At 47.7% G+C, this 23,018-nt stretch overlaps 1 protein-coding gene across 2 annotated transcripts in view; it reads left to right on the top strand.

Annotated features, from left to right (window-relative positions):
- Positions 1–1,997: 1,997 nt before the first annotated feature.
- The window catches only part of AP1AR (adaptor related protein complex 1 associated regulatory protein), a 196,346-nt gene continuing 175,325 nt past the window's right edge, over positions 1,998–23,018 (top strand). Inside the window, exon 1 of one of the 2 annotated variants that reach the window (XM_078676066.1) lies at positions 1,998–2,265. In XM_078676066.1, the coding sequence (XP_078532192.1) occupies positions 2,195–2,265 (71 nt within the window). In that variant the 5' untranslated portion in view covers positions 1,998–2,194. The remainder of the gene's footprint in view (positions 2,266–23,018) is intronic. The other variant, XM_078676067.1, reaches the window with a different exon arrangement.

Below are 23,018 nucleotides of genomic sequence, written 5' to 3' on the forward strand. Positions count from 1 at the left end.
AACCGTGATGGGGCCACATAAACGATAGAGCACGCACACGCCCACCACAATTAGGCCTAGAGCACGCCTTGGTAGAGACTCTGGAGGACACCAGCGTTTACAGTCAAGGCGCCATTCTGAAGAGTAACTCGATGCGTCACATTCAAAAAAAAAAAATTTGGGGTGGGGTCCATAGAATTCCGTAAGCAGATAGGAAATGCAAGCACATGCACGACATTTATTTCCAAATTGTGAGGAATATAACTTAAACACAGTAACTAAAAACCGTGATGGGGCCACATAAAGGATAGAGCACACACACGCCCACCACAATTAGGCCTAGAGCACGCCTTGGAAGAGACTCTTGAGGACACCAGCGTTTACAGTCAAGGCGCCATTCTGAAGAGTAACTCGATGCGTCACATTTAAAAAAAAAATTTGGGGTGGGGTCCATAAAATTCCGTAAGCAGATAGGAAATGCAAGCACATGCACGACATTTATTTCCAATTTGGGACGAATATAACTTAAACACAGTAACTAAAAACCGTGATGGGGCCACATAAAGGATAGAGCACGCACACGCCCACCACAATTAGGCCTAGAGCACGCCTTGGTAGAGACTCTTGAGGACACCAGCGTTTACAGTCAAGGCGCCATTCTGAAGAGTAACTCGATGCGTCACATTTAAAAAAATTAAATTTGGGGTGGGGTCCATAGAATTCCGTAAGCAGATAGGAAATGCAAGCACATGCACGACATTTATTTCCAATTTGGGACGAATATAACTTAAACACAGTAACTAAAAACCGTGATGGGGCCACATAAAGGATAGAGCACGCACACGCCCACCACAATTAGGCCTAGAGCACGCCTTGGTAGAGACTCTGGAGGACACCAGCGTTTACAGTCAAGGCGCCATTCCGAAGAGTAACTCGATGCGTCACATTTAAAAAAAAAATTTGGGTTAAAATTTAGGGTGGGGTCCATAGAATTCCGTAAGCAGATAGGATATGCAAGCACATGCACGACATTTATTTCCAATTTGTGAGGAATATAACTTAAACACAGTAAAGTTTGGAGTTTTACAGCAAAAACTATTACAAGTAACAAAGGGGAACATGGCGGACCTACATGCAGAAATGTACTATTATGCTGGCTGCCATGGAAAAACGTCGAGAAATAATTCTACATTTCGGTATGTGGCGCATTAGTAAAAGGCGGACCTACATGCAGAAATCTACTATTATGCTGGCTGCCATGGAAAAACGTCGAGAAATAATTCTACATTTCGGTATGTGGCGCATTAGTAAAAGGCGGACCTACATGCAGAAATCTACTATTATGCTGGCTGCCATGGAAAAACGTCGAGAAATAATTCTACATTTCGGTATGTGGCGCATTAGTAAAAGTGAAATGGGTTTTAGGCGCCGACAAGAAAACACGGACGTGTGGCGCATTAGTAAAAGGAACATTATAATCACTAGAGCAATGACAACATTTTAAAAAAAGAAGGAGCAATTAACAATGGCAACATTTTAAAAAAAGAAGGAGCAATTACTAAAAGGAACATTTAATACAGAACAACCACAATACCAATAACAAATATAAGGCAGCAAAACACAAGAGCAGAGGAAAGACTCACCGATGAACAGCTTAAAAAGAATTTCACGAACAACGTCGTGGGATTATATACACAACAGAATTAGATGATTGGTTAGCGTAAACGTAAGCCTGCGATATGATTGGATGGACCGTGATTCTGAAATGTGATTGGCCTGCGACGAATGTGCGCAGATAAGGGGGTACAATGAATTATAACATACGTAGTGAAACGTCATAGAAACGTCACTGCGCATGCGCAATGTCTGTACGCATGCGCACAAACAGGGGGGGGACGCTCAGCCACGGGGGACGTTGGAACATGGAACACCGGCTCTCCTCAGTGGCAGGGAGTGCTGCGCTCGGCCGGAGTCCGGTGTGCGGACGAGGGGTGGGAGGGCCTCGCTGCTCGGGTGGTGGGAGGAGCCGTGGCTGCTTGCGGAAGAAGGCGCTGACAGCTCCCGGCGGCGGCGGTGCAGAGCTCGGCGGAGGGGGACGGCTGCCGGTGCGGGGCTCATGGCGGCGGTGCGGGCGGGCTGCGGGCCGCAGTGACAAGGCGCTCCCCTGCCGGAGCCGGCCTGCGCTCGGACGGGCCCCGGGGGCGGACAGTATGCGATGGGGATCTGCTGGACCCAGTGCTGCGGGCTCTTCCGGAGAGAGAGCAGCCGCCTCCAGCGCGGAGGAGGGTAAGAGGGGCGGGTGTGGGGGTCGGGAGGGATGTGGGGTGTAGTAGGCACCAGCGCCCTGTTTCTCCTATCCCCGTGTGTGTACGGGAGAAGGACACACACAGCCATTGTTATCAAGTGCTGCTGCAGGTGGCACCCCCGCCACGCCAGCCACCACACACACGTGGCCTCAGTGTGTCGTCTTGTCTATCCCCAGGAGATGCTGTTGTACAGCTTTACCTAGAGTACATGCTGAGCAGGCACTTTCCGCCTGATGTCGGCGACGGTAAGTGTTGCTCTGCTGTAGGGGAGCCGCCACTGGACATCTAAACACGAAGAACTGCTGGTCCTTTCGCCTGTAGGGCTCTGCCACTAAATATGGTGTATTGCCACGGGTGGTAGGTTGGTGCTGCCCAGCCTGCTGTAGGTGATGTGGATGGTTTGTCTAGCCTGATGTGTCAGCTGGGGAGCGCTCGCCCTCCCCTTCACTGGAGTGTGCATTGTCCCCAGTGCCCGTCAACAGCATCCTTGTTGTACTTCTCGTCACGTGTGAAATGTGATAACCCGCTCGTTGGAGGAGATGCCTCTAGGAGTGATCTGCAGTGGCACCAGCATGTGCCTTCTACGCCAGTGTGTCAGCACAGCTTATGCATCATGGGTGACAGTGCAACAGAGGAGCTGTCGTTTTCTGGTAGCTTGTACATTCTGAGCAGTGCATTTGGAGTACAGTGAGTCTTCATATATATTTTTTCGTGAATAATATATACTATTCTAATGATTACATATTATTACATCTGAAAAACTCTCACTATCCCAATTTCTGAGATTACTGGCCACACCTTCTGATTTAAATGTCACTATTCGGGATTTATTTAATTTGTTCTCTTGTAGCTGACTTTCCTGATACACGCACTAACTGTAGATGCACCTATCCAAACAGAACTGTAGAGACATAAAACATACTCCTTCTAGTCTGCATTTGATAATTTATATAGTATAACGCTAAGTGGATGCTCGCGATCAGTTGACATTAATTCCGATTACGGTGAAATTCTGTGTATTCCAAGGAGTTTTGTACTCTCATGGATCGCCAAACGTAAATGTAAGTATATTGAGCGAAACATTCTTTTAAAGCTTTACTCGCAAGTACTGCTAGTCTTCGTCATATTTTTACTTCAAGGTGAAACGGCTCCCCTGACCAGAACATCCTTGTTCGTTTAGCTTTCTCAAACTCCCTGCCTTCGAAGTCAGGATAAAATCACCTCCCTCAACACGTACTGAAAGTTTCAAAGCTTTGGTGGGCCAAAGCTTGAAGTGAGGCTGAGGAAGGGACGGTTTTGAGGACTCTGACAAAGCAGTGTATGACTAAGAGTAAAAGTGATCATTAGTAAATGACATAAGGACTGCCACCCTGTTCTTCTCGTTCTAGAACTAATTTATGAATAAATACAGAGTGAAACCTGGACAGCATTTGCTGTCCAGAAACAAGAGAAGAGACCACTTGTCCATGTGGAATATCCTCAATTTTATTGAATGCAGACAAATAGAAATTATTTGAAAACTGCATGCAGGATTCCCACACTAACCTGACCTGTGATGCTCAGTCAACTAACAACCTGTCAGACAAAGACTTATGATAAGCACACATTTGCATCCCTAAAAGTGTCCACCACTAGTACATTCAAATCTTAGTTTAAGAATCTAGAAGACTCTTTATGGACTTAACATTAATTTCAACTCCGATCAGAACCTCGAGAATTGGATAGGCTAATGCAATAGTATTTTTCATCCATCTGCTTAAGGGTGCTCCAGATGTTTTTTGTGCCTGACCTGTCACCCCAAAAGTTACCAGCGGACTGTAGGATCTCCTGAATGTAGCTCACTAATCTAGTTAGCTGGAACAGACCCTCTGACGTCCACACAATATAACTGTTCTTTAAGCTAGAAAATAAATTGCCATATCTGCTGTCTATAAAAGAATGGACCACATGCAGCATCAGTGCCTCAGGGGTAATGCTGAACATTATTAATCTCATCTCCTTCTATTCTCTGACTGCCTCCAAATAGACTGTTTTAATACGGGGACTCTTGATAATCCACTGCGTCTAGAGTCCTAAATAGATGAAGCCGCAAGATTGGAAATAACAGTGGTGAAATTACCAGGTGCACCGGTCTATCAAGAATCCTAGTCTGTCTTGTCACCAGCTCATCTTCTTTTGCAAAACTACCACAGTTAGCCTGAAATGCCCTAATGGCAGCCTGTTGGGCTGTTTCTGATGACTTTCTCAGAACCACTGGCCACCATGCTTTAAAAAAAAACCGCAAAAAGGACCAGTTAGTGGCTGGATCACACTCAACACTCTCCAGATCTGAAATGATAGCCATTGTTTATAATAGGATTTTACAATTTCTGGCTATCTGTTGAATCTATGCCACCACTGATCTTTTCTTTTGTAATACTCACTCTCCAGACTGGCCAAGCCATTTCGGTGGTGGGAACGATTACCCTCAAACTACATGAGAGGAGAAAAAAATCGTAAGTCTAGGCCTACTGACATCATGACCAACTAAGCAAACTACATTTTTTGGGCCTAAAAGGAAACACTAGTTTCCTTCTTTTCTCCTGATTTATTTGTACCATTCTGGGAGTAAGTTGTATTTGCAAAAAAGCTTACAGAAAATCTCTTGACAAAACTAATACCCCATGCCAACGCTACTTGGAACCTGTTGTAGAATTCAGACACCAACATGGTGCCTAGGGCAGCAAAAAGAAATCTAGCTGAGAAACTCCAAACCTCATCCAAAAATTCTGAAACACAGAAATCCATGAAAGATACTGAGATACAGAAAGCAGAGATGCAGTGGTGCTGGATATGGCCTACACTGCTCTGGCTTTTGTTCATGGCTAAAATAACTTTGAGACATTGAACAATCATGTCAATATTTACAGTTTAGGACTTACTCTTCTTTTTCCATGACCACAGAACGCACACTGAGAGAACTAAAACTCACTGCAGTACTGTCAAAGTTTTTTTACTGATGCTTGAGGGCTTCACTTTGTGAAGGAAGATTCTGACGAGCACTTGAGGCTGAGTTGCAATAAGGGCTCTCGTAGTGACTGTCCCTACTAAAACGTGAAGAAAATGTTAAGTACCATCTTGGATGTGAACTTGAATATGGCTGTCTAGAACGTGGAGCACTTGAGTTTCACTCTCTTTACTGAGCTGTTAACTGCCTTTCAGTCCTGCATCAAACAGTAACTATGCCCTGTAATCTTGGAACCAACCAGTCAAACGTACTATTTTTCCCTATTTACAAGTGTATTTTATTTTTGCATAGTTAATTAAAACCGTTGCAATAATACCATTACAAAATTCCTAAAACATCCATGTTTAAAACCAATGCCAAAGAGTGAAAATTCATTACAGTTTAAGATCATAGTACAATTGTGCTAATTAGTAAAAGTCATTTTTCCCTATTGGTATTCTGTTCGTCTCCATTGGCTGAATCATAAATTTAACCTGTTATCATACGTCACAATCTAGAATACCCATTTGTGTGAAATATACTCCTGTCCGACATTGTGGAAGAATTAAAGCTGTTGCCCCGATGTCCACCTTCGCTAGTTAGGTGTGCAACTCATCCTCTCGCACTGAACGGCTTATGTGCAATTTATGAGGGTGTGCTTTTTGAGAGATTTAGAGACCTTCCGCTGCCATGCCCTCAATGAGGGTGCAGTCCTAGACAAATCTGAGAGCAGGGCCAGACTGAGTACCACAACTGGCCCTGGCAAAGTGCTTGGCCGGCCCCCCTCCCCACTGGGGGGGTTGGAGGTGCCGCCGAGCTCTTTGCCGGGGCTGGTTTTCGGCTGATTTTGCTACAGGGCCGATTTTGCAGCTATGTTGCAAAATAGGGTGACCAAATGGCATTGGTGTAAATTCAGGACGGTGAGTGTAAAAATTCAGGACAAAGGGTCAAAATTCAGGACAGGAGGTTTAAAATTCAGGACAAAACTTCAGGACAATTGGATACGTTTTACAGACACATCAGAGGTCACACATTAGTATATAAGTAAGCCCAGCCATATTCAAACATATTCAACCATTTGCAAACCTATCCATCATGTATCCTTCCATCTATCATTTCACTCATTCATCCTTTCACTCATCCATCCACCCTTTCACCCTATCCATCTGTACACTCATCCATCCACTCTTCTACCCATCCATCCATTCACTCATCCGTCCTTTCTCTCATTCATTTATCCTCTTCACTCATCTATTCATCCTTTTGTCCATCTACCCTCCCTTTCACTCACTCATCCGTTTATGCATTCACCCTTGCACTTATTAATTCTTCAATCCATCATTTCCGTCATCCACCCACTCACTCATCATCCATCCTTTCACTCATCCATCCTTTCACTCATCCATCCACCCAGCTACTCTTCCACCCATACATACAGCTATTTACCTTTTCTCTCTTCCATCCTTCCACTCACTCATCAATCCATCCATCCATCCATTCTCTCCTTATCCATCTATTCAATCTTTAATTCATCCATTCACTAATTCATCCAGCCATCCCTTCACTTACTCACTCGCCCACCTTTTCATATTCATTTTGAGCTGACCCTTTTTGAGAAGAGGCCCGTCAAGAAAAAAAAAATCAGTTCCTGGATATTCCTCGCTGCAGGAGCCATTCCAGGACAGGGACAGAAGCCATCCAGGGCAGAGACAGGATCCACCACAGGGGGGGGACAGGAGCCATCACAGGTGCGGGGGGGACAGGAGCCACCACATGGGGGACAGAGCCATCACTGGGGGGGGTGGAGGAGCAGGAGCCATCACAGGAGGGGGTACTGGATCCACAGGGGTGGGCACAGGGGTGGGCATGCAGTATTCTAGTATCATCTTGGTATCTTCCAGGGTGGGGTAGGGCTCCTCAACCCCTCCTGGACAAGACAACGAGAAGACAGTCTCTCTCTCCAAAATGTTAGTTGTGCCATACCCCACTGTGATGTACAGTATTTACAGGAGATACTCCAAGAGAACTGATTCAACTGATTGTCCTCCATACTTTGTTAATCAGTGTGGGTGCGATTGTGCCATTTCTTTATTTTATTACATTATCGACTGCATGTTTGAAGAATCCAGGTTTGTTTACAATTTAGTGACAGTAATTAAGCTCTGTGAAAAGAACCACGTGCTGCCTTGGTATAATCAGACCAGTTTGAGGATGTTTGAGGCCCTGAGAAGAGGCGCTGACCCTCCCGCTGGTGCCCTGAGAAGAGGTGCTGACCTCCTGCTGGTGCCCCGAGAAGAGGCACTGAACCCCCCTGCTGGGGCCCTGAGAAGAGGCGCTGACCCCCCCCCGCTGGTGCCCTGAGCAGAGGCGCTGACCCCCCTCGCTGGTGCCCTGAGCAGAGGCGCTGACCCCCCTCGCTGGTGCCCTGAGCAGAGGCGCTGACCCCCCTCGCTGGTGCCCTGAGCAGAGGCGCTGACCCCCCTCGCTGGTGCCCTGAGAAGAGGCGCTGACCCCCCTCGCTGGTGCCCTGAGAAGAGGCGCTGACCCCCCTCGCTGGTGCCCTGAGAAGAGGCGCTGACCTCCCGCTGGTGCCCTGAGAAGAGGCGCTGACCCCCCTGCTGGGGTCCTGAAGAGGCACTGACCCTCCCGCTGGTGCCCTGAGAAGAGATGCTGACCCCCCCTGCTGGTGCCCTGAGAAGAGGCGCTGACCCCCCGCTGGTGCCCTGAGAAGAGGCGCTGACCCCCCGCTAGTACCCTGAGAAGAGGCGCTGACCTCCTGCTGGTGAACTGAGAAGAGGCACTGAACCCCCCTCTGGTGCCCTGAGAAGAGGCGCTGACCACTGCTGGTGCCCAGAGAAGAGGCGCTGACCTCCCGCTGGTGCTCTGAGAAGAGGCACTGAACCCCCTCTGGTGCTCTGAGAAGAGGCACTGAACCCCCTCTGGTGCAATGAGAAGAAGTGCTGAACTTCCGCTGGTACCCTGAGAAGAGGCGCTGACCCCGGCTGGTGCCCTGCGAAGAGGCGCTGACCCCCCTGCTGGGGTCCTGAAGAGGCACTGACCCTCCCGCTGGTGCCCTGAGAAGAGGCGCTGACCCCCCGCTGGTGCCCTGAGAAGAGGCGCTGACCCCCCGCTAGTACCCTGAGAAGAGGCGCTGACCTCCTGCTGGTGAACTGAGAAGAGGCACTGAACCCCCCTCTGGTGCCCTGAGAAGAGGCGCTGACCACTGCTGGTGCCCAGAGAAGAGGTGCTGACCTCCCGCTGGTGCTCTGAGTAGAGGCACTGAACCCCCTCTGGTGCTCTGAGAAGAGGCACTGAACCCCCTCTGGTGCAATGAGAAGAAGTGCTGAACTTCCGCTGGTACCCTGAGAAGAGGCGCTGACCCCGGCTGGTGCCCTGCGAAGAGGCGCTGACCCCCTCCCGCTGGTGCCCTGAGAAGAGGCGCTGCCCCCCCCCCTGCTGGTGCCCTGAGAAGAGGCGCTGACCCCCCCCCGCTGGTGCCCTGAGAAGAGGTGCTGACCCCCCCCCCGCTGGTGCCCTGAGAAGAGGCGCTGACCTCCCGCTGGTGCCCTGAGAAGAGGCACTGAACCCCCCTCTGGTGTCCTGAGATGAGGCGCTGACCCCCCGCTAGTACCCTGAGAAGAGGCGCTGACCCCCGCCATTTTTGTCTCACACAAATTGCAGAGACATGATGCATTCAGGGCTGTTTGCATCTGAATAGATGCCCCTGCTCCTGAAGCTGCATCCCCTCCCTCTGTCACCTTCAAGCACCTTTTAACAGCTCATCAAGGGCTGAAGGTGTGAGGGTTGCCATCGCGCTGTGCCTCTCCAATGCTGCTGGGTGTCTGAGCTTTTGTACAGCATCGAGACTGTTACACCCGACCTCAGCAGCATTGGAGTCAGGAAGGGAGGTGGTTGGAAACTGTGCAGGCTTTAGGGTTAAAGGTTTAGGGTTAAAATAACGGACAAATGGCGTCCGTTAAAGAATCCTTCACGGACAACGGACAGACGGCCGAAATTACGGACTGTCCGTGAAATTTACGGACGGTTGGTCACCCTACTGCAAAAACGCCCCTGTAACCAAAACGGCCCCACCCGTGCGGCGCACTGGGGATTTGCCTGGGGATTTGCCCGGTGCCCGCTATGGCCAGTCCGGCCCTGCCTGCGAGTAGTTTACTATATGCCCTCAACTCTAGGAAGCTTTTCCCTCCCAGCCCATGTTCCACATAAGGAACATGAAAGGGTGTGTCTTGACATTTTCCACAAGTTTCATCTACAGGTCTAATATTGACTAAATGTATAGACGGTGTGCTTGTTATCAATGAGCGCTGCTGACATTTCAGGGCCAACCTAATGTGTGGGTTTTTTTTTTTAGCCTCCGCAGGTATGAATGCATTTTCTAAGAGACCATTAATGTAAAAGCTACCACAATTTGACTGTCCGTTAACCTAAACTAAGACTTACATTTTATCAGAACTTTTGCTCTATTGCAATGTTCACACTGTCCAAGTGAGCAATCTCGTTGATAGTCTCACGCTGGAAAAATGCATGATTTTACAATATGTATTTGCAGGCTGTAGTAAAACGTGTTACGTTCCCCATCACTGTTGTGTGAAGACATGTAGATCCTTAAAGGAGAGTGTTGCAACCTGTGTTGTTAATATAGTGCCAACAGCTGCTTTATGGACTGCTTGAGGGAGCTTTAGGTTACTGACTGACAATGCAAGTATATAAAAGAGAAGACTTAGTTACTTTATTCCAGGACATGGTTGGAAAGACTAACTAGCTGGCGAAGAATGATTGACATAATTTACCAGAAGGTCTGTCTGTAAACCTCCTGCTGGCCTGGCCTAATGTTGGAAATGTTTGTAATTCAGGAGATGGACTTTTTAAAATTTTCCTTGTTGGTATCATCTTGACCCTGACCTATAATTGATGTTATTTAATAGTTTCTGTAGCACCATTGTCCCAGACCTCAAGTAATAAAACACTTTACAAAGTAATTTCAAAAGCGTAACCATGACTGCTTGCTGTAACTACCCTTGGAGAATCAAGAGCACACCGGAGATGACTTTACGATGACCGTCAGTGTGTATTTTTCATGGACGGTCCAGAATTATGATCCTGTGTCTGTGAAACTTTGTCATTTACGGATGCCATTTGTCTGTAATTTTCGGCATTACTAGGAAAATACAGTCGCATTGAACAGCTGGAGAAGACACAGCGCCCTGTCAAAATTAGGCAGTTTATTATTGATTGTCAGCTTGAAAGATAGATGGAGAAATAAGTATGTCCTCCCCGGATGTCCAACAAAATGCATTTTTATGATCTGGCTTGACAGTGCAGCTGTCGCCAGACAGAATGTGAGTATCACCAGGAGAACGGCTTTCACTACGCCCACACCTTAGGAGCCAGGAATACTTGTTTTGATAGGGCAGAACTGTGCTTACCCGCCACACAACGGTGACCATTTTGTTTATCTAGTTGCCCGAGTTTGAACTTTCAGGGACATACGCATGCCATTGCAATGCTACTTAAGTACCTTAGATAACTAGATAATTTGTCATTTTCTTCTCTGGCAGCTGCACAGATGAGAGGAGGGCAGCCCTTACCCTACAAGAATGTTAGGTCTGACTTGACAGCGCAACTGTCACCTAATCTATATCAATATTATGAAGGTCTTTGCTTCCACACAAATACATATATATTCTCATGTTTTTTACATGTAATGCTTCACGTTACCATATAGCATTCCTTGAAAGCCTCACATATTAGCATTGCCAATGCATGCTTTTTGTAGAAATCTTTTGAGGGTTGCATCAGCAGCACAAACTGATCACACAAGTGTTTAAGCATTTGGAGACAATGCAAGTGCAAGGAAGGGGGTTGAGCTGGTCTTTCACCATAACCATAGACCTCATTTAGGGGTTGGGGCACTGCCTTTGCGATCCCTGACTTCATGTGGCAAGATCAGTACCAAGAAAGTAGAGACTATGGTCTCCGAGCTCCTTATTTTCAGCACCACTGGGGAATATTATTAGGACACTGGTACTTTTTGGGAGCTTCACCAGGATTTATGACTGTGGATTTTACAGGGCTTCTTTATAACTCAATGGCCTGTGCTGTACCTGCAGCAAAGTGTAGGCACAGAATCCCAGTTTACTGTTTTAAGGTTGAACCTCGATCAACCTGTTGTATACTCTTCAATGGGCTCTGGCCCTCCCCCGATTGCCATTGGTTATCTGTGGCATTCCGAAATGCTGTCTTGTTATTGGTGTTTGTCCGTGTTGGTCCCTCCTTTCTATGTCTGTTCCCGCACCATGGCAATTTCACTAATGGTGTCTTTGGTCGGCAGCACCGCTCCTTCACAGCATGCGATGACCCCTCCTCGTGCCTTAGTATTCTTTTGGTTGTACATAGCTGGCGCTGAAAACAAAGCAAGCAACAGAAACGAAAGTGGCCCTTGAGCACCTTCTACTTGAGGGCTCAACAGAGCGATCTTGGGCGTCTCCGTGCGTGCTGAGGACTGTTCCTCCTAGTTGACCATCTCAACGCATTCAGGTATGGTTATCGGATGGCTCCACAGCTTCTGTCACTTATTCTCTCCGTCCCGTGCCATCCCTCCACCCTTTCGATCCTCCCACAACACTCCTGCCTCTCCTCTGATCAGCCCCCTTCACAGCGGCTCCCGCAGCTCCAGTCTAAGGGCCGTGAGAGACCTCAGGTGACTGCTTCCCTACAGCCCCTCACCTCTGGCTGGGCCTCCTTCTTAATCACAATTCAGTGGCGTATTCACAGCTTCCGCATGCCCTGCCATCCTTCCACCCCTCAACCCTCCCACAACTTTCCTGCCTCTCCTCAGCCCCCTTCACAACGGCTCCCGCAGCGACCTTCTATGGGCCTTGATATAACGCAGGGGACTGCATCCCTACTGCGCCTCACCTCCGGCTGGGCCTCCTTGACAACCACTGTCACAATTCGGCTCAGTATTCAACTTTTTCGGCAGTTACAGCGAAAGTGCCAAACCTCCTCCACCTCGTTCACAGATCCAGTGCGCTGGCACCTGTGTTTTGATGTTCGAATCCCAGCAGGAGCGGACACTACTGTGCTACTGCTCTCCTGCTTACTGACATAAACGGTACTCATTTTACACGCTTTACAATGGTAAAAGGATGAGCAATGCTCTTGAATTTCTAAGCATGTCAGCAGCAGAGCAACTCATGGAAAAAATCAGTCTCACACACCAACAGGACAGACCGGAGGACAAGTAGTCTTTTCCCTCTTTCTCTTCCTTGCTCTCTCCCTTCTCTTTCCAAACAGTTCCTTTTTTATCTTTTTCTAACTCCTATCGCAAAATGCTATTCACTTTCTTTTTTTTTTTTTATATATATTTTTATTATTTTAAACACAAGAGAAATAGTACACATATCGGGTGCCTATAAACCAAACACATTAAAACTGAGGATGGGCGAGCGAAGTACAGAAACACCATACGGTCATGAGCGGCAGGATAAACGATACCAGCAAAAAGCTGGAACAAAACAGTTAGACATCAAGAACCGCAGGCATCCCCCCACCCCATCCACCCACCAGAAATACAGGATATACGATGCATACATGCGACACCCAGATACGAAAAAACAGAAGAATATGCCACAGCTCTTGTGAGAGAAGGAAAGGGGAATAGAAAGGTCATAGAAAATAACAAAGGAAAAATAAAAAAAAAACCCACCCTACACCCCTGCCGATGGCTACGACCTAACCCCACTAGCAGTGTGCCCGTCGCCCCCTAAACTACACCCCAAGGAAGGGGAAAAGGTGGAGGAGGAGAATGATGCAACACAATACGAGCTCCCGGACTCCCATCCCCCCGCCAAAAGCAGACACCCTCTACCATCAGAATAGCAAAGCAGAGCAATTCAAGAAATGGCCTGTAGGGGAGCCGCACACAGAGAGGAAAGAGACCATCCCGTCCGACCCCAATCAGCAAAGACAGCACCCGTTCAAATACTTCAGAAAAAAACAGTAACCAGACTAGTCAAATGCACATCCGGCCCCGCTCCCACAGATACAGCCCAGCCAAAAACTAGAGAGACATCTTAGCGAAGTCCAATCAAGTTCAGCCCAAACCCTCACGGTCAAAAACAAAAATGCCGTCCAGCACAAAAAAGTCGCCACGATTCTCCAGGTTGAGTACCCCTCTGCGGAACTCCATCACAAGAAGAATGCCAGAAAACAGGAAAATGTCAAAGTTAAGGTTGCGAGGGGAGGGAAGGCAGGATAGAAGTGCGCAGAGATCAAAAGTCAGAGCAGGTCCATTGCCCACCAGCGAGAAAGAGTCTAGGCGGTGTCGACCGCTCACAGAAAGAGGCGGAGGTCGAACTTGGCAGTCGTGAGAGAAGGCATACTTTCTCGGAGGAGTAGTCACAGTCAATTCGGGTGGTATCGATTCAGGGCTGAACTCACATCTTGTCGTTTCGGCCTCGAACGCCGCCATCTTAGGGTTACTGGGAGATTCCAAATGAATAATCCGCTCGGGGTCCTCGGCACCAATCGAGACGATATCTACGGGTGGAGTAGCTCGACTTTCCATCAAGAAAGGATAGGAGTCCGGTCTAGGACTAGTACAGTCTACAGAGACAATCATCCCCTGGATGGTGGCGGTGACCCGTTCATGAAGCTGCAAAATGGCGGCCAATACAGTACGTAGCGACGGTGTAGTTGCAGACTGCTCCATCGCCTCCAATGAACGACCAGGCGGGTATCAGAACCCCAGAGGTCGACTTCTCCGGGGCACAGGGCAGAATCGATGTAAAGTCCACTATAAGACACTGCCACCGCACAATAGGTACACCGTCGCCGCCCACGAGGCACTGAGCCCCGAGAACCACCGGGAGCTCAACGGGGTCTCCGGGAACGGATTCTTGAACAAATATGCGATAACAACGGGCCACCGCAGTTGCAAGGTAGTACCGTCACCAGAACACCATCCAATAGGGGAGAAAAAACAAAACCACTTCGGGAGACCGGATCCACCTACTGTCCAAAGCCGATGTTGTTCGACTCCAACCCGGCCAAGTGGAAACTCGAGGCCCCGGCGTCAAGGCTGGGGCAGGCCAAAAATGGCGCACGACATATCTTCGCTGTCCGGGCCGCCAGAAATTTCGGGGTTGCACCTCTCGAATCAGGCGCGGCTCACCAGCATGGGAGTCCTGCGGGAAGTCAGGATAATATACAGGATTTATGAGCTTCTGGCGGAGATCGACGGAGCCGGGAGCTTATGCGGCCATCTTGGTTACGAGCGTAGCTCCTCCCTGTTATTCACTTTCATCTTCTCCCTTTCCTGCCGCTATTCCATTTAAGTCTAGTTAGTAGTAGGCAATAGATTAGGCATGCTAAATTCCTGGTGCAACGTTTGAGTGGGCCCCTCCTGGAGCCTCCTGCCTGCAGCCCCAGCCGACTGCAGGAATCGCTACGTGCAGCGTGTTCTGAAAGTCTGGAAGCTCCAGGGGCCTCCATACTTGCATCTAGCCCTGCATGTGGTTAGCACAAGCTGTACCCAAACCGGTGCTCGCTATTGATGCCGAATACTAGCCATCAAACCTGAAGCCGTGCTGAAGCCACATCTTGCAACATGCATGTAGTTTTCAAAAGGTGATCCCTTCAATTCAACAGCACTACCAACTCAAAACCACTCTAACTGCAAAGTCGAGCCCCTGGATGGGGGAATGTGCCCACTCCAATTCTCCGAAGTGTCATAGGACCTTTTTCAATAACCTCTCATGTTGTTAATAACCTTCATGATGTCATGCGCACCTCCCGTGATTCAACCACGAGGTAATATCAGGGTTTGTACATTTGCACAAGAGGACCCAGCGTTGTTTTAGCTTCTTCCGAATGTGAAAAGATAATTATTTAGTTGAGATTGGTGCCGAGTCTACCGAGTCTGTGGGGTCAGCCCTAGCAAATTATGACTCATTCGAGAGCAGATTGGCCTAGTATTTTCTTCCCGACCCAATCCATTCTCGCACACACTCATTTGAGTTTTCGGGCAAGCTAGATATGCTGAGAACGAAAATGCTGGTTTATTTCTGGATTTGAAATAAATGGGCCAATTCATTTATAGGTGAGGTGATGCACTTACATAGGTGTTTGAGCAACAATTTTTTCACAATGCTTACTTACAGAAATTGAGAAATAGACCCCTGGAAACCGGCACTGCCAAACCTGCCTATGTTGAAATATATGCATTTTTTCACCAGTTACCTGACTGAAACATTGCCTGTAACTATAATGCTCTGCCAGTGCACCTTCATCTTGACCATCCAACCACCTAGCAGGTCCCGGGCTACAGTGCTCTGAAACTGCATCTAAGCGCTATTCTGACCGGAACACTCCCTGCTGCCAACTGCTAGGAACACCGTCTCTACCAATGCACCTCTATTATGACCAAACCCACTAATAGGTTCACAAGTCTCTGCCAGAGTACCTCAATCCCTATCTGCAGTGCCACCTTCCTCCAAGTGATGGGACCACACCAGAGTGCTGTACCAGTGCATATCTTTGAGACATTCGGACCCTATGTAATTAATACAAGCGGCTACAAATGAATGTTTTTTCCTTCTTCATATTGTGAAAACCACCAACAGCAATATTCAGATGCCTCAAGTGGCCCCAGCTGCATGTCTCTCATGAGCCCTTCATGTTGTAATCCGTTAGCTGTGCACAGGGGCCTGGATGGGCACTACGGGGTCCAGATCGAGTATGCATTTAATATACATCAGTAGCCCCTAAGGTAGGCCTCCTCTAGCCCAGGAGGCAGGTTGCATCATGTTATATGTGTGGAAGTATATGTGCAAGCATATACTGACCTGTGGTAGTGTTCCAAACATAATTCTACCAAAGTGACTGGCGGTCCATTGGATAACCTGGACATCGCCTATATGTCCAGCTCCATGATGGCCTGGACGAATTCTTTTGTATTTGGTGTCAAACACTGTGCTGTTTAACCCCCAACACAATGGTGGTGTCAAGGTTTAACAAGCATTTACCCAGGTGGCACCTTCGCACGTACCCCCCTAGTTTAACCAGTGTTCCTGTACCATGGTGGGATTTCTTTTTCAAAGCTTTGCAGCCAAAACAGAAGTCTGACCTCATGCTGGAAAGTGTGTGCTGCTCCCAGAGGTCCGAGACAAAGGACCTGTGTGAGCAGGAGGTGACACGTCCACACACACAGGACGGCTAGTGAATTGCACCGGCGTGGCGGTGAGCCTCAAATACTTCACTGGCGCCACTGGACAAAGGAACTGTCCCCCACTCAAGGACAAAGCCTCCTCCTGCACCAGGCAATGTTTTTGGCTGGCAGGCGGGAAATTAGCTGTGCAGATGGCATCTATCTCCACAAGGCTGACCACTCATCTAGAGGCTGACTCATCTAGGGGCTGGCAGCTGAGGAGTACGGCACAGGATGGTTGTGGCCATCCTGAATTTAGGCTTAGAAACAGGTTCTGACTAATTTTAGTGACATACACCCACAGGATGTTGTCACTACTGGGGCGAATTAGCTGCAGGACGGTAGGAGAGTAGGATCTGCTTACTATGGTTACCCTAACGTTTTGCTGTGTTTCACTGATTTATCGACTTTAGTCTGGCTGGGGCCCTGCTAACCAGGGGCCTTAACAATCCTGAAGGCAGAGTACTTGGTTTTGTGTGAGAGGGTGCCCAAGCATGAGCTGAGCCCCTCTGCAGCTTTCGGAATCACTTCTCTGTAGCTGTTCTGTGATACAGCCATACCATATACTCTTAAGTGAATTATAACTTTGCAGTAAATGCTAACTTTGGAATGGCTGTATCAAAACATGTTGTGTTTTGTGTCAAACAATTTGGCATCTTACCCCTCCCCTCCCTCCCCCCCGCCAGTCCTGGCGGCGGGGGTAGAATTCCACCTTTCTAGAGGGAGAAGACCTGTAAACCTTTACTTTAAAAGAGCCCCAGCATCACAAAATGGATGCTGCTGTCACAGACACTGTCTGACCTCCTGCTGCTGGACGAAACTCCAGCAGGGGAGGCCTGGGCAATAGGTTTCCTACCCATGGAGGTGTAGCCACCTCCCCAGACAAGCTTTCGTGTATTGGGGCAGGATGGGTGATTTCAGTGAATGCTTTTCAGGCAGTGCCTGGGGCACACAAGGTGTCCCTGTGCATACTCCAGTTCAAACCGGTTGCTGGCGTACTCAGCCCCAGCTCTGGTGCGAAACTGGACAAAGGGGAAGGGGTGCAACCACCCCCTCCCCAGGTCCTCCCATAAGAGGGACCTTAGAGTTAGTCCATCCCCTAAACTTAGTATAAGTATAGGAACCCAGTCCCTAGGACTTTAGATTACCCTGGACGAAACTCTGCAACATATATCCTGGAACTTCGACATTCTATTTGGACTAGAAGACAGAAGGATCTCCCTTGGGGTCACGGAGTAACTCCCCTGTTCAGACAGGCACCAAAGAAGCATCTTGCCGGTCTGCATTTTCAAGGCTCCCTCCCCGGATCCCGAAGAATCTGCGACACAGGACACTGACTTCCAGCAATCTCCGAGGCTGACACGAGATCCCAGCAAAGCTGAGACCTGTAGCCATCATGAGAGACGTGGGACCGGAACTCCTGGACACTGTGCACATTTGCTAGTACATCTACTTCCCGAGCTTTCCCGAAGTTGTGCATTGGGCTACTTGTAGTCCAAGCCCTGAGCACCATCTGCACCAAAGATTGTGGGCCTACACTCCACAAGTGTTCCGTGGGCCCGCTTTCAGCATTTCTGCTCGTGGCCCCTTCGCGATCCCTGGTCCGTCAACTGGTGGGTCCCCACGGAGGTAATGCTTTTGTTTCTAGGGCTTTTTTGGTTGCTCCAGACGTGCCCTGACTCCCCTCCAAAGGGTGAGTCCCTCAGACCTTGCTGGTCTGCACCAAAGCTAATCTTTGCTTTCTGCGTGGGTTGCTGTTGCCAAGGCTTGTTGGGTCCAATCTGGATACCGACGCTGCAGAACTCGACATCCTACGTGGGACAGCTTGAATCCAGTTCCTGGTTGTTGTCGACGCCTCCTGGTCTTCGTGGCTGAAGAGTCAAGCTTCACCTCCTGCACCTGAAATCCCCAGACATCGGTGGGCATCTTCTTACTGCCCCCCTGGTCACTGGCAAGTGACCCAGACTCTGTCCCTTCTGCTTTCAGGTTCTACAGATCTTTGATCCACCCTTGGATCCATCCGGACACTTTCCATCTGGTCGCCTGCAGCACTTCTTTGCAGCTCTCCATAGGAAATGACAACGAAACCCGACACGAAAAGACACCTATGCACCCGGCTTCCCTGGGTGAGGTAACACAAGTACTATGGTGCTCCCATGGGTCTTGACTCTTGAACTGTCCAGTACTGAAGGGGTTTGTTCCTAGTCCACTCCTACATGTCCTAAATCCTTAAAAATCTAATCGCAACTTTCTCCATAGAAGTCAATGGTGATTTGCGGCTGTGTTTAGGCACTGCACGCGTCGCGGTGGGTCTTCTATGTCCCTACCTTGGGTGGTTCCTAGTTGCCCCAGCGGTTCTACAGGCCCTCGGCCTGGTCTCTATGTTCACAACGGTACTTATACCACTTTCTTAGTATATAGTTTGTGAGGCCTCTAGGGCACAACATTTTACTGTGCTAATTAAGTTTAACTTTTGTACTTTTACCTCTAGCCTTATAAAGAGACTAGAGGGGTGTATTTAGAATATATATATATATATATATATATATATATATATATACACACACATACACATATACGTGGTGTGATTCTCCTTTCGTTTGGTCATTCATGAGATTATAGACTGGTAAAACAAGCTGCTTTACATTCCTTCAAGACTTGGCCTGAAGGCTGCTCTCCACAGCTACCACTAGGATAGCTTTCTATGAAGGTTGTCTTTAAACCTACCATCCATAAGGGTCGTGTGGACTGGTGCAAGGTGCCCACTAGAATAGTGGACAGCATATGCCAGGCCAACTTCTCACAAGGACTAATGGCTTAAGTCCTCACACCCACTAACACCCCCAAAATCTAGGATTTAGGGAGCATCCCAGACACCAGAACCTCAAATTCGACGTAATGCCAAGAAGAGACCGGTTTCCACAACAAGGCAGGACACCATGAGGAGAGAAGCTAAGCTCTTCACCTGTGGCAGCCACCTTGCACCCCCTGGATTTTTACTTGACTAAGGCAAGAGACGGATTCCAAAAGGAAGGTGAACCCCTTTGTAAACTCTGGACTTCAGTAGAACTGCCTCAGGCTAGAGGAACGAATCCCCTGCAGCCGGCAGAAACAAACTGTAAAATCCGCAACCTTGAAGTCTTGCACCCCAAGCGGCCCAGTGTGGCTGCTCAAAGTCCTTGTGCAGGTGGTTTCTGGGAACTGTAGTCCCGACCCTTAGCAAGGCTCAGCCTTCTAAATGGTTCCCCTGGTCCTCTGCATAAAGATTTCTCTCATCGGGGTGCTTGCAGGTATCTAGGCTTGTTAGTGGTCAGTCCAACCACAACCTGCTCTTTTCAACGCTTCAAGAGATTCATCTGCTCGAACGAACAACCACTCCAGTGGCTCCATCTTAAAGATTTTGCATTTGTTTTCTTCCTCTCTTGGCACACCTGTGAGCTGATCTGGCCGAGGATCCAGTTTAGCACCACAGATAGCCAAGAGCTCCTCTGCACCCGAGTCCACCGAGCCAGGTAGATTCCTGGTCCAGGGCCAGCTCCTTGCCTTTAATTCCGAAGGGTTTTGTTCAACTCACCCCGCAAGTACCTTTTTGCCACGGTAACCATTTCAACACAGCCAGTCTGATTGACAGCTCCGTTTGACAGCTGAAATTGCACCTCTGCACCCCGTTCCTCTAATCCAGGTAAAATTGTGCTAGCTGTTGTGAACTGGTCCCAGGACTCCTGAGACCTTAACTCTGAGTGGGTTCTGTTGAGCTCCCCCTCTAAAGTATGGATTGCATTTGTGTTTTTCTCATTGACACAACGTTAATATTTTTTCACAGAGCGAAGTATTGATTTCTCCTTTGCTTGAAAATTGATAACTCCGGTTATACTGTATGTATAGATTTCATTTTGGGGTCTAAAAATATATAAAAATCAGAGTTATTTTTGTAAATGGGTGTAGGATTTCTCTCGTTGTGTTAGTTACTTATCGTCCTTGTTGGTGATGTGCTGTAAGTAGCTTGTCTGCTCTTTGCAACTCTACCAGGACGTAGAGAAAGAAGGTGTACTGAGAGAGTACCAGGGGTCCATCTTTGTGCATTGTGGTAATATTACATGGTAAGCCACCCATGCCATACCACATAATACTTTCACCTTGCAACAGATAACATTGAGTTTCATTGGCGTGGCATGCAATGAAGAACTTGAATATTTATTGAGTACCTTTTGAGAGCCTAAGCTTATTAGCAAATTTATGTGAAAATTCTGCTTTGAAATGCATTATTTGACTCAATTTTTTACCAAAGTTTCCCCATTGAAAGATCCCTAAACTTCCGATAGATAAGGTCGAGCTCAATTGCTTCATCCGCTCGAGTCCAGGGCAATGAATTTGCCCCACAGCATTCAAAGACCATGTCAGCACCCTAATATTGGTGGAATTGCACAAAGACATTTCTATGTGTTATGTTGTGTTATATGAATTGCCCACTCTTACGCCTTTTCAGCGAGGTACATTATTGTCATGCCGTTAGGATTAAAAGGTCGTGTGACCTCACTTCCTGAGAATATTCAGGGTCAAAAGTCATATGTCTCTTCCTGTGATGTCGTTAAGGTCAAAGGGTGTGTGATGTCACTTCTGCTGCCCCTGGTATGTTGGTGAATTGACATCCATGACTGTACCCCCAGAGGTGCATGTGCAAGGCTCCATAGGATTTTTTTAGATAAGTGCATGTACATCTCTGCCTCTGAAGAGATGCTTGCAGCCTCCCTCCCCCACGTTCATATCAAACAACTTATCAAGCCCCTTTAAAATGTTCAAGGCCTTTCCTGGGACTTCACCCTCACCGACTTCAGGCTGTGTCTGAATAGTAGGTAGCAGCACATAAATAAAGATGCGCTGGGCGTTTGAAGACCTCTTTTCAACTTAACATGTGTGGGCTCCTAAGAAGACAGAATGGTGAAGGTGTGAACTGTACATTGTGAGCAAATGAAGTTTCTTGACGCTTACTTTACTCAGCTCTGCTGCATTCTCCATAGCCAACTGTTGTGCACAATGACGGCTTTTACCCTCAGTTTCTGGAACGTTCGTTATAATAATAAATGTTTCTAAGAGCTGCTTGCTGTGCAAGATGAGCAATCATGAAAAAAGCGTTTGGTAAAAAAAAACAGGCAAGGAAGGGTAAATGAAGCTGACTAGCTACAAACAAAAGTAATTTTTAATTTGACATTTCTTTTACATCAATTACAAGAGGTCTGCCACGATTGTCACCATGTTCTTCCCTATAAAGTCAGCCTAATTCTTTGTTGCATAGCTTAACATCTAAATTTACCAAAATTATGAATTACGCACGAAACTAATATGCCTCTCGAGTTCATAAGAGGAAAGTAAATGTATTAAAAGTAGATTGAGGAAGCACAACGTTTTTCATGAAGCCTTCAATCAAATATATCCACAGCCATAAATATTCTCATAAAGTGTAGACGTTTAAGTAGTGAGAGATAACCTACTTTATCCACACTTGCTAAAGACACATTTTGCACATAGTGTGTATAATCTCAAGTCAACAATGTGCAGAAAAGTTGTTGAAAAGAACTTTGGCTAAAAGTGCCTCTAATAAAGTCTGATTAACTTCTCTATCTAAACAAATCCCATTGTAGTCAGAGGAAGACACAAGTCTTCACAATAAAGGCACACTCTGAAGGCCAGGGAAACGCATATGACACCAAGGACTGGTTTCAGCCATCTGCTTCTACTAGCACCATAAGCTATGCGAAGAAAATGTACCAAGGAATCAATAGACACATTATCATAGGAATGTGTATTGGCAGTTGCCGGGGTATTTTTCCACTTTCCAATCCATCTTCCTTCCCTTTATTATTGAAATATTTGCCCCGGGCAGGTGGTGATCCCCAGGGAAGGGGGGGGGGGTAATTTCTTATTATATTTGCCCTGAGCAGGTGACGCTCCCTGTGGCTGCGGGGGCAGGGGGGTATTTTTATAATATCTGAAAAATATGCAGATCCAGCCGTGGATTTTCAGAGATTTTTTTTTAATGCTTTTTAGCTGGGGGGGGGGGAGGAGGAGGTGGGCCTCTGGGAGACCACTGCCAGGGGCTCAGGGTGTCCCTACCCTGGCCTCTTTACTTTTTTCTTCTAAAATATTTCTTTTTTTTTTGTGGGACTCTGCTTCACGCTGAGTCCCTAGATGGCTGTTACCACTTCCTGGTTGACGTGTTGGCAGCCAATCAGATTTCAGCATGGATACACCAATTCTCTGCAGGAATCCGCTGCCCTAGATATCTATCTTTTTTGCTCTTTAATAGCGCTAAAACTACTGAATGAACTTACACCAATTCACAAAGAGCATGATCTGCGTAACTAAATCTACCTACCTTCCAAATGTGGTGTAATTCTGTCCAGTGGTTCGGCCCTGTAGTCATGTTCAAATGTCTTATGGGAAATAACATGGGGAAAACGTATTTTGGACCGCTCTTCCTTACGGGGGGTGGGGGGGGCGGGGGGCAATGCACGAGGGG

The sequence above is a fragment of the Lissotriton helveticus genome, chromosome 2_1 (genome assembly GCF_964261635.1).
Source record: "Lissotriton helveticus chromosome 2_1, aLisHel1.1, whole genome shotgun sequence".
Taxonomy (NCBI): Eukaryota; Metazoa; Chordata; class Amphibia; order Caudata; family Salamandridae; genus Lissotriton; species Lissotriton helveticus.